General features: G+C 34.8%; 1 protein-coding gene across 2 annotated transcripts in view; it reads right to left on the reverse strand.

Annotated features, from left to right (window-relative positions):
- Nucleotides 1–240: 240 nt before the first annotated feature.
- The window catches only part of SNX13 (sorting nexin 13), a 62,473-nt gene continuing 47,167 nt past the window's right edge, over nucleotides 241–15,546 (reverse strand). The window contains exons 18-26 of one of the 2 annotated variants that reach the window (XM_072329564.1): nucleotides 14,234–14,373; nucleotides 12,277–12,384; nucleotides 11,317–11,427; nucleotides 9,984–10,145; nucleotides 8,732–8,803; nucleotides 7,154–7,299; nucleotides 5,940–6,008; nucleotides 4,727–4,839; nucleotides 241–3,801 (exon numbers count right to left, since the gene is read on the reverse strand). In XM_072329564.1, the coding sequence (XP_072185665.1) occupies nucleotides 3,554–3,801; nucleotides 4,727–4,839; nucleotides 5,940–6,008; nucleotides 7,154–7,299; nucleotides 8,732–8,803; nucleotides 9,984–10,145; nucleotides 11,317–11,427; nucleotides 12,277–12,384; nucleotides 14,234–14,373 (1,169 nt within the window). In that variant the 3' untranslated portion in view covers nucleotides 241–3,553. Of the gene's footprint in view, nucleotides 3,802–4,726; nucleotides 4,840–5,939; nucleotides 6,009–7,153; nucleotides 7,300–8,731; nucleotides 8,804–9,983; nucleotides 10,146–11,316; nucleotides 11,428–12,276; nucleotides 12,385–14,233; nucleotides 14,407–15,546 lie in introns of both variants that reach the window. The other variant, XM_072329563.1, reaches the window with a different exon arrangement.

The raw sequence follows: 15,546 nt of genomic DNA on the forward strand, positions 1-15,546 counted from the left end.
ACACTGATTGAAAATCATTGTAGTGATGGCATTTGTTAAAAGCAAAACTAGTTCACAAAGCACTGAATATCAAGGAGTGACTTTTTCTGTTTTTAAAGTAGCACATAACACCAAGAGTCATCCTCAGCCACAGAAACATTCACGCCCGCTAGTGAGAAAGTTGTTTTAAAAATAAATGTTAGAGACTCATAACAATCCCGTTAATACTTTATTAGTGTAATTTTTTATTTAATTTTTTTTAACCTTTCTATTGGACAGAACATAAATGCAAACTCAAAAAAAAAAAAAAAAAAGAAAAAAAAAAAAAGAAAAAAACCCATTCAGAGTCCTCTGCCATCCAGTAGAAGTGACCCTGGCAGTCTGTTTCACATTCAGTCTTTGTTACGGAAAGGAGAGAATGGGGAAGGGAGGGAAAAAGCATCAACAGAACAATTAGGCACACAGCTGACACTTACTGTACAATGATATGCACAAGTAATTCATAACGGCTATATTCATGAGATGAAATCTTGAGATTTTCCCCTTGTGATGTATGAGCTATGCTCCCAGGAGCAAGGACCATTAAGAACAAGGGAATTAACAGCAGAGTAACAAATAAGACTTTTAAAACAAGTCCTTAAATAAACTAATGCAACAACAGAATGAATTGTTCAGCTGAGAAGACATTTTTAACCTAGACTTTAAAACATTAAAAATCCATTTATTTTACAGTTATTCAAATACACATGCATTAAATGAAAATATTGCACAAAATTAAAATTTAGATTGTGGATTTCATATATTTTTATTTTGGTACACATTCTGGTAGCACTTAAAATTTACTGTTTAGTTCTAGCAAACACCAGCAGCACAAGCTTGAGGATGAACCAAATGAAAAACTCAATTGCTCATTTTCTCTTAAAAATAATTAAGGCTAAAACAAGTGCATTTGTTGACAATGGCACAATCTTCAGTGGCCAGTCACAGCACCCAAAGGCCAGAAGATACACCCAGACACTTAAGTGCTGTATGTTAACATTCAGTTTCGGAGACTTCATAGGATAACAGGCTGCATGGTTGACGGGGCATGTATTTTGAACTGACAAAAGGAAAACCATTTTAAAGATAGGTACAAACTTTTAAACCAAAAGTATTAATTTCTGATCAATCTTGCCAGCCAACAGGCACAACTGAATTAGGAAGCCACATTCTGTAACTAAATACAGAAGACAAAACTTAGTACATATATATATATATGCACACCTGCATATAAGTGTGTGTATAAGTATATATGTATATGTAATAAATTTCATTAAGTAAAATGACTAACAAACGTTGTATTATGTTCAGTTCACATTCCTAGAGATATTATTATTTTATTTTTTACAGAAATGTACCAGATAATTAAGAAAATCCCAATTTGCACACAATCACCATTCTCTTGAATTTTTTCATGGTACCTGCAGATAGACAAGAGGTTCCACAGATCTGACAAAAACAGCATTTAAACTTCCCATTTTCATACTGCATAACAAATTCAATGATTTAAAAAGACATAAATTAGGTTTGATAGTAATAACGATGTAACTACTATGTCACCAAGAATAATTGCTGAACGATCTTTCATCAGCTAGATGTCAGGTATGCTAGAGTGTACACTGACATCAGAGGAAGATACAGGCATGTAAACAACAGCAGCTGGCTATGCTGACTACTCCACACAGGAACTCAAGAATTTTGTTAAATTCAACAGCACTTAATCACACTTCTACAAAATCTGCAGAGAAGAAGAGGGAAGGGTTGTTACATATTTTCCAACTTGTCTTCCTAGTAATTATAAAAGAAAGGGATTTAACTTACAGTATTTAATCCTGCAATAAAGGAAAAAAAAAAACAAAACAAGTGCACTTGAGCCCATGCATACTGTATGAAAACATTAACAGTACAATATGATCATTAAGTATCATTAAGTAATATGATAAAAGGCTACATTGCGTGAATAGAGTCCATAAGAAAAAATGATGTATATAGATGCTTCAGTCAAAATAACTAGGTCCTTTGAGAGCCTTCTATCTTCTCTTAGAACGCTTTAATAAAAGGTCTGTGTTCCTCTCTCACATAGAAGGATTTGTTCCCATTCGAACACAAATTGCTATAAGGATCCTGATCAACAGTTGTATCACATCCCGTTAAGCGTTCTGAAGAAATATGGACTCCACAAAATTACCTTCTATTCACTCAGATAGTAATGCTCATAAACAGTAGGGGACTATGAAAAAGAAAAGACAAGCTGAGGTATGCTGTGGCCTAAAAGAATTATTTGTTATTTTATTCTTAATTGGACATAAATTATTTGATGGAACTAAACAGATGGATGTGGGGCCTCGATGTCAAATTTCTATTAAAATTTTACACTATGCAAAAAATAAAAAAATTATTTAAAAAAATATTGTAATTTTATCTCCTTTTTATTTTCATATATACACTAAGATGCGTTCAGGAATTCCCAAATGTTTGCATATGACTAATGAAATATTTTATCCGTAAGGAACGAACTAATTCTAACATTTTTTTCCCATGAACCTTTCACGCTCAAAGGTAAAGGAATCTTTCAATTAGGTAGGACAGTCCTTTGCACCCCAAAATGTTTCAGATTTTAGTGGGAAACTGTGTGAGAATTGTTTCTTAGTGCAATTTCCTCATCACCTAGTATGATGTCTGTGCTCTTTGAAACATGTACTCCCCCCTTCCTTCTGCAACTATGACCTTGTCGTATGTTCAAATGCGCCAGTTGAACATAAGTACAACACCCCTTCTTCACTGAAGTTACATGCAAAATATATACCAGGTGCTATAAGAGCAGAAGATGGCCCTTAGAGCTACAGAATAATCAGAATAAAGGTTTTATTACTACTGCATCTTTACTAAAACCCCCAACAGATCTAATGTTCGTTTATTTTTCAAAACATAAAAGGTGAAGTTTGTGTGGCATAAAAATCATATTTCCTCAACTTTACTTTAATAAATACACTTTTATGATGGGGGTATAACTATTTCTCCCCTCCTCTATAAATCTGCTGTTCCAGAGATTGCTTTTCATGTTAGCTCAGCCTTTACAGGAATGTTAAATAAGCCCTACAGAGCCTCAACAGACATAATATAGAAAAAATCCACCTGATTCTCACACATTGCACCATCTCCCAGTGCCAAAACATTCTTTTCCTCCACCGCATCACCATAGTTGTTATGCTTCACTCAGTCTGGCACTTTTCATTGCTGGCAAACATCGCCTCAGGAACGGAAGGAATCAGCATTCTTATACAGTGGGCCAGTTTTCTTCTCAATGTTGCATGAAGACGCACCAAATCATTTAAGACACACGAACCCTTCTGGTAGTGGTTGAATTACAAGTGATGATGAGAAGATCCACAGGTCTTACAGATGCATTAATAATCTACTATGTGACACTAAAAGACTGGTGCAGAAATAACAGCATGTGAGTTTGAAGCCCCAGAGAATCTGCCCAAGTAATTAGTCCTGGACAAATGTACACCAGCTTAATAGGTTTACAGTGTCACCTTTTCTGCAAGGAAGGCGCTTGAGTAGAATGTAGTCTCTGTTTATACTTCTGCATCTGCTTTGACCGTGAATGCAGTTTGTTGAAGAGCTCATGGAACTTATTTTGTGGAAATAAGGTTTCTAGAAATCTCTCCAGAAAGACATATACCATTCTCTTATTCAGTTGAGTATGCTGGAACATCTCAAAGACCCGAAGAATACCTTTTCGTGTTGTCTCAGCGCCTATGATGTGCTTCAATTCATCTACAAAAATGAAAAGTATATGGAAGGTTAAACTTAATTCCACATCTCAGTTAATAACACATAGAATATTAAGTCTGTCAAGTAATTTGTCCAGACTTTCTTTCAAAAACTACGTAGCTTGAAATTTGGATGTAACAGTGCCTCTATTATAGATAGTATGATTAAGCTAAACGTTATCTCATAGTAGAAATTCTCTCTGAAAATTACATCCATTCTACACTGTATACAGAATCACAGAGTGGTTCGGGTTGGAAGGGACTTTAAGGACCATCTATTTCCAACCATCTGCCATGGACAGGGTTCCCAGGACTGCATCTAAACTGGCCTTGAATTCCTCCAGGGACGGGGCATCTACAGTGTTTCTGGGCAGCCTGTGCCAGCGCCATGACACCCTCTGAGAAAATGATTCCCTCCCTACGCCTTGTCTAATTCTCCTTTCTCTGAATTTAAAACTGTTCCCCCTTGCCATATCACTATCAGTCCATATACAAAGTTGGTTTCTTGTTTAAAAGTTCTTTTTAAATACTTGAAGGCCACAATTAGGTCCTTCTAGAGCAGCTTCTTCTTCCAGGCTGAACAAGTCCAGCTTCTCACTCCTCTGGACCAACTCCAAAGCTCCACATCTTCCTTGTGTATAGGGGCCCCAGACCTGACTGCAGTACTCCAGGTGGGGCCTCATGCTGTACTGGAATATATGAATTTCATGCACTCAACTAAAATCCTCTAGAGAAACTAAATACAGGATTGGTTCTAAGAACCAAAGGTCATGACATGTCAAAATTTTCAGTACTTTAATAATTAAAACCACTTTTATTCGAATACAGTTCAAAAGTCAGCATTTTTTTCATTTTTTCAACAAATCAACATTAACTCTAGCACCGATTCACAGCAAGGATTATTTAGCTTCAGTCTCAAATCCCCTTACCCGGCATTATCTCCAGTAATTTGGTCTTCCCTGCTACTCTTGTTCTCATTCTAATAGCTTTGTCTCTCCGCGGAACAGTCTCTGCTAAAATGCCATTGGGCCAAAAAGCATCTCTGTAACAAAAGCAAATCTGTCAAAATACATTAAAATTTTAATCAAATGGAAGGTTATATTTAATCTCTCCAAATTTTCTCATAAGATAAATACATGAAAGCAACTTGTACAGAACTTAACACATGCTTTAATTATTAGAGAAGGGAAAAGAAAGGGAAAAACAGCATAATCAGAAGTAACATCTATGATGCACTAAATCTATTCACAGTTACTTCATGCTACTTAGAATGAAATCAGTTGAAAGAAAAATTTAAGAATATATTACACAGCAAAACCATCCAAATATCACATATTGCATCAGTCTTTATTGTCACTGATGGATTTTGATCTGCTAATTGTTTCAATAGATCTTTGATGAAGGTTAAACTATTAATAAGCTAGAGGTGAGATGAAGACACTTCAGTCTATTGTAATGCCCAGTGCAAAACACAAATCTCAGCGTGATATGCTGTTCTTCATCAGTGTATGACACATTCTTTTTCTGAGTAAGACACACATACTCTTAACTCATTTTCTTAACGAATAACAGCTTATCTCTGAAGTACGATCCTTTGGCTAATCAGTTATACTACTTTATATCTTTCCCTCCATTCAAATAAAAAGTCATGAGGGGGTGTTTTGTTCAACAAATACTGCTGAAACCATTGAGCATCTTAGGAAAAAGAATGATGAAAAACAAGGTCTGACAATTTCAAATACAGAATTCAGTTCAATTGTTCGACCTCGTATAGAAGATGTATTAGCACGGAGCTAGGATTTTTAGTAATAGCAACTGTTTGCTTTTTAAGATTGGATGCGCACATGCCTTCATCAAGGTAAACAAGACACTTCATCCAGTAACATGATGAATCCTAAATACCACAGCTCTTCAGGACCAGTTAAAAAAGAACAATTTAAGGAAGACGAAAAAACTCCCAAATATTTTTCTTTATGTGACAGATACTTTCTCTCACTTAAAACAACTAGAATGCTGGGCCTGGTCAAACTGGATTTCTGTACCATAAGAATTTCCTCACACAGAAAGAACAGGAAAGATGCACATATATTAGACATCAATTGACAAGTACTCTGCATTTAACATGTATCTTGAAACATATACCTGAAGCGTTTCACAGCATCTGCTACTTGTTCAGGAGATGTCATCCAGTCAACATGATCAACTATTTTCCTAAAATCAAAGCAAACAAGTCTCTTGTGTTGTTGTTTCAACAAAGGAAAGGAAAAACAAGTAAACCATTTTAAAGATCATTCTAGTGCAAATTGCAACTTCAGTTCTTCTCTTCTGAAAATGGCACACTATGAAAACAAAGACTGATTCTCAAGATTAAAATTTGAAGTTCACTATCACTCTCTGAGCACAGCTGAAGCTAAAGCTAAAGCCTTTTTTCTACTACAGTAAATATATGATGACCAAGCAGGTAGTACAAATGACATTACATCTCCTTCCAACATGATATCAATGTTGTGCTTGCACAGCTCTCCTCTTCATGAAGCACTGTTCAAATTCTGTTTATATAAGCAAAGAACCTACTTAAAACTTACTGTACTTATTTATGAAGTTACCTTGTAAACATGATGTCATTAAACCTTAAGAATCTGCTGTGTCCAAATTCATCTAGTTATACTACAAAATGAAAATAGTAACAGTGTTCACAGAGCTATTCAATAGGCCAACACGTGTTTGGAAGCACAAGTTTCAAGATAATTCTCATCTGGCCATTAGGAATAATTTCAAAAGGACCCGGTGTTATTCCTATTTTACAGCAGTACCATTACTGATACCACAGGAACCACCTATATCTGACCACTGGTGATGAAAACATAAGTATACTCATGAAGGTTAAAAAGTACAGTGAGGAAATTCCCAGAAGAATAATAGTGAGCTACTTCTCATCTGGCAGAAATAAAGTCTCTGATCCAAGCACTATGCCAAATTGACAATTAAGGAACTAATCATAATTACAGTTCACCTAATTTGATAGCATTCATGTATCATTTGTGATGAAACCAGAAATTGGGCAGAAAAAATACTATTAACAGCAAAAAATACAATGTAAAACATAGGTCAAAAAGCATATATAATATCAGTATTAAGTTACATTCATGAAAGCATGAACACTTCTGGCTCAGTGAAAGCAGTTCTCTGTCACATAAACAGTACCAGAATTTGTCTCTCAGCAAAATTCAACATCAAATTTTACAACAAATTCGCACTTGATTTCTTCATTCCCTTTAAAGGGGAAAGCATGTAGCAATTTAGCAATGTCAACATAAATTCATTCACACAATAGCTCTATATAAGAAACGCAGTACCTATTAATTGTGTCGCCATAAGTTGCTCTAATAAGCTGTTGCAGTAGATTCTTTATGTTTCTTCTTAACCATTGATTTCTTTCCTTTAAATCAAAGACTTCATCCATAAGGAGGAGCATTACTCGAAGTGGAATATTGTCATCCACCTGATCAAGTGTGTAAAGATAGGATCAGTAAGCATATTTCAGTTCATGGGCCAAATACTTCTGTATAAACACAATAGAGTCAGAACACTTCAATCTGTTATTTATTATAATAAGAAATCTTCCATAACATTATAATATTACCATCAACAGCATTGAAAGATTGAAAAATAAGGATAAAGTCTTACACCTTTTTTTTTGTTTTGTTTTTTGTTTTTTAACATAAGAAAAAAGGAAATTGTTACTGTACTCAAGTGGAGCAAACTTAATACAAATATGCATGAACTGGAGAGAACTTGTCCCCTTGCTTTTTCTTAGGTAGACAAATTCAGAACCACTGAGAAGTATTAAATTTGAGGAAGAGTTTACTACATTTTATTGAGTATTCATTTTTCATCTTTTTTTACCCTATAGAAATAAGAATAGCTACTCACGGCTTGCTTTTTGGCATATGCCAAAATTTAAGCCTATAAATTCTTAAGCTATTGCATAAAAGATAGTACTTGGAGTTACAGTTGTATTAGACAAGAGAACGCAGTTATTTACCATAAATGCAATAAATGCATTTTTTGACTGAGCTGTTGCCTAGATATTAAATTCATTATTAATACTTCATAAAATAGCAAGCTAAAATTATCTTAGAAGCAACCAAGAATTGTAGCTGCTATTCATTTTACAGAAGAACAATGAAATATTTGCAGAAGCTGCTCATACATTTGAACTATATAATTTAGTTTTGCGTGTGCAAAAATAGTAGCCTCAAGGGTGATAGAAGATACATGTTTGTAATTACAAATTTGCAGATACAGTCTGATAAAATTAAAAACAATGAAGGCAAAGGAAAACCCAGAAGGGCTCAAGTCTGTTATTTGAGTAAAAACATATCTACCAAGCCATCACTGCTATTATGCACAAGAAGACAAATAGGAATGCTTTGATGTGTTCTAAAACCTAAAATGTGAAAGGCAAAACAGGTGCAGACTTATGACCGTGGTAAACTGCATATAATCACTGATAATCTTATGGCATTTCTGTCCTACTTAAACATGAAAGTAGTTTCTTTCATTTGTTGTTGTTGTTTTATTTCCATGTATATGATCAATTAAAACAACATCAAAAAACCATGCATCAACCATCAACTTCAACTTCACTGCCAAGTTTCTTATTATTACTACTTCATTTATTTTTGGTATTCACATACTGATAGTTTATTATTCAGAACTATATGAACTTTTTCTTCTTAGTCTAAAAGAAAAAAATTAAATACCCCAAACACCAAAATACTACCACAAGAACTTGAATGCACTGCCAAGTCTTCTTAGTAATAAGAAAGAAGTTAATTTTAGAAGGAAACATCATTTTTTAAAAAAAGAAATTTAAGCGCCTTAAACACCTGCTTCTAAGTGCCTCGTTTATTTATCAGTGTCAGACTCACACTGTCATCAATTGTTGCTGCAACACGGCAATGGTCAGGATCTGAATAGGTTTTCTGGATCAAAGGAGGCACCTGCAATTCAAGAAAAGGTACTCTTTTTGAAGGACAATACTGTAGAACACCAGTAAATTAGATTCATTTTCATACCCAAGATGACTAGGAAAACAAAAATCAAACACCTGGCCAACAATCAGTTGCATACTACAGCAGATTTTCATATTCCAGCAAATCAGTCATACTATCTAGTATGATCACACACATTTTCTCAAGCGCTCTGTACTTTAGCTGAAAAAACATAAGCCCGTATGGGACTGATACTTCTCATGTTATTTCCCCTTTATCTCAACTTCTGCTTCATCACAGTCTTCCCAGTGAGTATAACTGCATATATTTTGCTAGTCACACACCAGGGAAGCTGCCAGCAAGGAGAAAATTCAGAGTCAGTAATTCTTACCAAAAAATTATATACAGAATAAGAACAAAAGAATATATATAAAAATCACACTCCTTACAATGACCAAAAAAATCCCACAACATAGATTTATTATTCCCTTTTATGTTTAATTCATCTGGGTTACTGTTTCTACAGCTACTATAAACAACTCTTTTGTTAGTATAAAATGGAATAATCTCTGACCAAAGGACTTTACAGTAAGACACAAAAGTAGAAATGCAAGGGAAAGGAAGGTAAGGCAGACACACTAGAAAGATTTCTAGTACGTAGGAATTCCAGATAGCATGCTTTGCCATGACTCCACACCTTTAAGGCGGTGTATTTTAGGAATACATTAGATGAGAAAAGGTAACAGTAGTACATGGCAGGACACAGAGAAAGAAAAATTAATTAAAACCAGAATTCAACAAGGAATAAGCAGAGAAGACATTATTTCCTTAGTAAGTTTCAATACATGCATTGTTTGGCTAACAAATGCAATGATTGCAGCAACCTAGCTTTATGATAATGGAAGGTAAACAGATTACACCTCCACATTGTTCTCAAGTGGCTGCAGTGAACTGAAGATAGATCCCTGCACAGATTCCAACTTCCAGTGTGTTACATAACATCAAAAAGAGCTTCACATCTGCAGTATAATGACTGCTGAACCTTATAAAGAAGGGTATAGGTATAAAAACAGACAGCTCTCCTATCCAAGGACCTAACTCTTCGTAATAATATATAATGTAAGTTCAAATGACTTGACAGTCTCCTATTAATTCACCAGTACATATTAACTACCGAATTTTTTCTTACCTTGAAAAATGATTGCTTTATGTCTTGTCCCAGTCTCTCTGACATTTTACCCATGTTGTCTGACATTTTAGTCATTCCCTCTGCCAGGCTGTCAGGGAGAGACTTGACTGCATTTGACACATTTCTCATAGAGTTACGCAGGGGGTTTACAAATGTGTCCATCTAAAGGGGAAGATGTTGAACCAGAATTGTATGATCTGTGAGGACACTAGTAAATTAATGCACTATGAGAAGTATCACGTTATTCTGGAGAGCAATTATATGAAGGACAACTGTAATTGCTTAAGCTTGTTACATACTGCAGCAAACAGTTTTAATTTCATTTTCATTTATTTCTCAATCTTTACATCCCTGCTGCAAGCCTTCACATCTCTCAATTGAACTTTTTCCTGACTCATTTCCATTTAATATTCTTTCGCTTTTCTTTCCTTGTATCTGTTTCCTTTTCTTGTCCATTCAATGCCATTTCTTTGCTCTGAGACTCCTGCTTCCAGAAACTTCATTCTGCTTTCAACTGACCATCCCTGAAACATGGCTTTCACATATACCTTACATTCAATCCAGAGGTACAAATACAAATGTGATGCTCAAAAGATTATGGAAAATTTCTAAGTTAGAGCAAATCTTACTCAGTCATTACATAAATAATGATAAACTTACAAGAAGTGTTTTACCGTGTTCCGGTGTTAAGTACTTGAGAAATAAACAAGCTTCAACTTAAAATTTTAGATGCTTTTTAAACAAAAAGTTCACTAGAAGCTTAGAAATAGTTATATTTGCAAAGCAGGCACTCACAGACTGGTCAAGAGAACAAAGAATCATTTATCTGAAGAGTTCTGGTGCCTTAATAAAATAAATGCACAGTTGAGAGCTCTGAATTTGATCATTGGCACTGCTTAGAACAACTAAAACACAGCAGCTGCTTATGAAGGGTAATGCATTCCATTTTTGGGCTGAAGAGTGGACAGTATGTAACAACAGCAAATAACAGAGTAAAGAATTGAAAAAAGATATAAGAAATGAGAACAAAAATAATATCGGAGTTGTCTCTGACAAAGTAATTTACAACAAAGCACAACTTTAAGAAAATTCTTCTTAGTGCAGTCTATGGTTCTACATTCTCTCAGATTCTTTGTGTTTTGAAAGCATAGCTTAATATATTAAATATTTTATATATGGAATATTATATCTCACCTTAAAGTGAATATCACATATTCATACATAGTATATATGAAATAGCTGCTTTATGTCAGATCAATATCTTCATTTAATGCAGTCGTCACACTAACAAATGCTCTACTAAAGTTTCACTGATGTTATAAACCACTCTTACCTTCCGTGCAAAATCCCCCTTCCCTTTGCTGTAGGCCTTGTTCTCCAGGAAGTCGTACACATAGTGGGCTAGAGCTGGAGAAGCTTTCATCATTTCAGGATTTAACAGGAGCTGAGTAAAATATTTTTTGAAAGGCACTTTTTAATTAATTTTGAAAAGGGCCAATGCAGTTTAGTAAAGTCAGCATATTTTGCAGTGTATTTTTTCATGCATCCTCTAAATTTAATTCCAGCATAACACTGTTCTAAAGATAGAAGCAATCTGCAGACAGGTAATTTCTATAATTCTGAACTAATACATTAACTGTAGCATCTCATAGAGAAATACATTAAATGCATCTTCATTATTGTTAAAACACACATCAAGACAGTCAACAAACTTCATTGCTAAGTGACAGGGAAGTTCCTGTGAAATAAAACACAGTTCTCATCTGAATGGGGAAGCTGTGCTGTTGTGGTACTCAGCAGAGTGGGTGCCATGCCAACCCTTATGCAACAGCACAAGAGAAAGTAACCACAAAAATGAGTGTAATGGAAGAAAGTTAAATGGTGCAGTGCTCAAAAAAAAAAAAGAACAAAAAACCAAAAAACCAATACAACTGGAATCTCACCAGCTCAAAGAAGCAAGGGCAGAAATGGCAGAGAATAAAACAAAGCAGCGCAGAAAAGGCAAAATAACTTGACAATATAATGTTTAAAATTATGGCATAGTATTTGGATGAATTGTGTTTGCAGTTTGAGTAACATAATCTCAGAAAACAAGCACCTGCACTTCCTATCTTAACATCGGGAAGTACTGATGACAGACCTATGCCACTTCTACTTACATTATTGAAAATTAAACGTGGCACTTAGCTTCAGCTGGGACACTCACAACATGTTGTTTTGTTCTTCTTATAAAACATCAACCAAAGCTGCACCGTGGAAAAAAAAACCTCAAACAAAAGATGTAACAGCTTACCTGCAAATATGCATTTAAATCTTTTTTCCTCTTCTCCAAGAATTCTCTGTCCATATTGTTAAATGTCTTTTTGCCAGGAAGTTTCAGTATATTTGCCAGATTTTCAAACTAGAAGAAAAAGATATTTTTTGCTCTGTGTTCCATGGAGGTTCAAACCACTATGTAACCTCAGAAATGATATTTCTTCTATCATTATCATTATATCGTATATATTCATGTATATATATTATATTATATCATGTATCATTATATTCCCTTCTCATTTACCATATCGTGCCTGATAAACAATTTCTATGTGAAGACCAAAAGTCAGATAATCTGGAGAAGCCAAAAGGTAGGTTGTAAAGATTGAGTGCATGCCAACTCTTAGGAGATAGTCAAGAGCAAAATTTAAATTCAGAACACATTGAGTGACACTGAGTTTTGGAATACAGATTTATATTAGTATACTCTGCAAATACAAATTATTCATGTCCTCATGTCCGCTCAAAAAGCTTAGGTTTGAGATTTATCATTATTATTTCGGCAGAAGTCAGTAGGGTTAGGACTATACATCAAGAGAACTTGCACATCTCTCTAAAACATCTCCCCTTTCTTCTCATACTTCCTTATGAACTTACTAAAGAAGAAATTAAATTTTTAATCACTAGAATATATGGCAGCACCCTGCATACACAGGTTATCTTGATGATGGGCACCAGTTGACTTCTTCTATTGTTCCAGTTTTACATAAGGAACAGCTGTTTCAGTGAAACAGTTTACAAAGATGAGGCTCTAACGTATCAGAATGTTGAAAATTTTGTTACAGTTCACTAGAATGAATTGTAGTGAACTTGAAGTGAACTTGAAGATTCAATATTATTCATAGACAGAATCCAAATGCTTTCTCTAAAGCTTAAATAATTTTTTAAGGGGTAAAGACAGTACATAGTATCTGGTATCTAAAAGATTGTATACTCTCCTCACTAGAGAAGATTATAAAATTATAGATTTAATGAGAGTTTTGTTCCATTTCAGTCCCTGCACGTTGACTTTTTGTGAAGACATAATTAACCTTTGAAGGACACAAAGGTTGTATAACATTTATGGACTAAAGAAATCATTGCATGACACTTCTTACCCATATTAAAATCTCACTCGCAATGTGTCAGGGAAAGAATTGAACAGAATGCAGTCTATTTTTTATTTAGATAACTGCATCAAACAGAAGCACGTAAGCAAAGAATAGCTTCTATTTTATAGATATTTACTTTGAATAACTCTACTAACTAAAGAAACTGGATATGGATCAACACAGCAATTTTCTTTAAAGTCCATACAGATACTATAACATACCAAGTCCTTACCCCTCCTACTGATTTTAAATAAAAGATTCAAACCTTTACCCACAAGATGTCAATAAGAACATCAGACATGAACACAAAAAAGATTTCAGTGTACCAGTGACATTCTCATGCCTGTAAATTCAGTAGGAATGTTGATTTTATTTTCAAAGCAGAACAATATTGTTGAGCATTTGAGAAATCAAACTCTTGACTACCGAGGTTATGCAGTAAAAACTGACTTTTTTACTCTCTTAAGACCACTATTCTTGCAACCACTGACTTCTTGAGGTCAGGAGATTGTACAATTTACTTGAGTGAATTACAGGTGTCTCATTTTTTTTTTCTCTCTTTTTTTTTTTTTTTTTAGGAGGTTTAAGAGGCTGAGCATACAAGTATAGCAATAAAAGTGTGGTCTAGAAGTACATATCTTCTCATTACATGAATTACACAGACATTGTGTACTAAATAGTTGCACCTCTAAGCAGCCCAATACAAATTGTTACATTAATGGTGAAACAGTATCCATTAATGTAAAATGCAGTGCAATTACTCCACATCTTAACCCACTTTGAGAAAGCCAATGTTGTAAATAAAAAATCTGTTTCAAAGAAATCTTCAATGAGATGAATTACCTGCTCGGTGATCCTCATGTGAAAGTCATGGAAGTCACTGTAGCGCCGATATGTCTTCCATGTTTCCTCACTGTTTGCATTTCTCCGATGGACCGTGATAGCATACAGTGCATACGTCTTGCCATGGTCATTACACACTCCTGCCACAGCATATGGGTCATAGTCAGCATATACTAATAGTTTAAAAAGAGAAATAAAAAAAAGGAACAAACAGAAAGAAGGAAGACGAGAGGACACAAACGTGAAGTGAAGAAATGTCTGAAATGACAGACTTGAGAAACTAAAATGGACATGCAAGCAGAAGAGTAAGTCATCCCTTTATCCAAAACACTAGAAGTGTTCGAACTTAAATTTAATTCATAGAGATTAAGTAGCCTTAAAGACAGGCAAGTTTCACTCACATGCAAAACATACAAAAAATAAAATAGGAAAGGCTCCAACTTAAATAGATCTTTTAAAAAATAACTTCAACCTAAGGAACTCAAGATAGAGGTGAAAGACAACTGAACCCAGAAGTTCCAGTTTCCAAAGTACCTTCTAGTTGTATTTTAGAGAGCTTACAAATACAACAGAAAGCATAACATCATAAGCATTCACTTCTTTCTTTAGCATTAGGAGTTACTGGCTACAAGATAAAAAACAGCCCCCACACTATTTCTCAGTCAACAAAAATTATATACACACAGACATACATAAATGCATGTTTTCTGTTTGTGTGTACGCATATACATAATTCTATGTATGTATACACACATTTTCTGGAGAAGCCAATTTATAACTGAGAAGAACACAGATGGCTATCTTGAAAGGAAATTTCTAAATTTTTTCCATCCCTATAAGAAAACTGTTTCAAAAACTCCCATCTAAACTACAGAATATCATAAAACCAGCACTGTATACACTGCACGCATTTATACTGTTAACGTGTTCTAAACTCCAAATACAGCAAACGCTCTTGGCTAGATTAAAATACTTTAAGTTCTATGAGCTTCTTAATGTGTTCATACTCCCTGAAATAAATTTTCCTGCCAAATCATCAGCTCTAACCTCTTGATATCACATAAGAGCAAGGCTGATGTCTAAGCTGCAAAGCGAGCTCAAGGACAGGGGCTAACAAGGTGAGAATTCCCACTAGTAAAACACACTGTGGGAATGGACCATCACCAGTCTTCTCTGGCGTCAACCCTTTAGTAGAATGATGAGTGTTGAATCCAAGAATAAAGAGACAGGAAGCCATTGCCCATGGGTGTGCACAAAATGTATCCTCTAAACACACGCAGACCACTCTGCCACGCAGTCACTGTACCAAAACC

The sequence above is a fragment of the Excalfactoria chinensis genome, chromosome 2, assembly GCF_039878825.1.
Source record: "Excalfactoria chinensis isolate bCotChi1 chromosome 2, bCotChi1.hap2, whole genome shotgun sequence".
NCBI classification, from domain to species: domain Eukaryota; kingdom Metazoa; phylum Chordata; class Aves; order Galliformes; family Phasianidae; genus Excalfactoria; species Excalfactoria chinensis.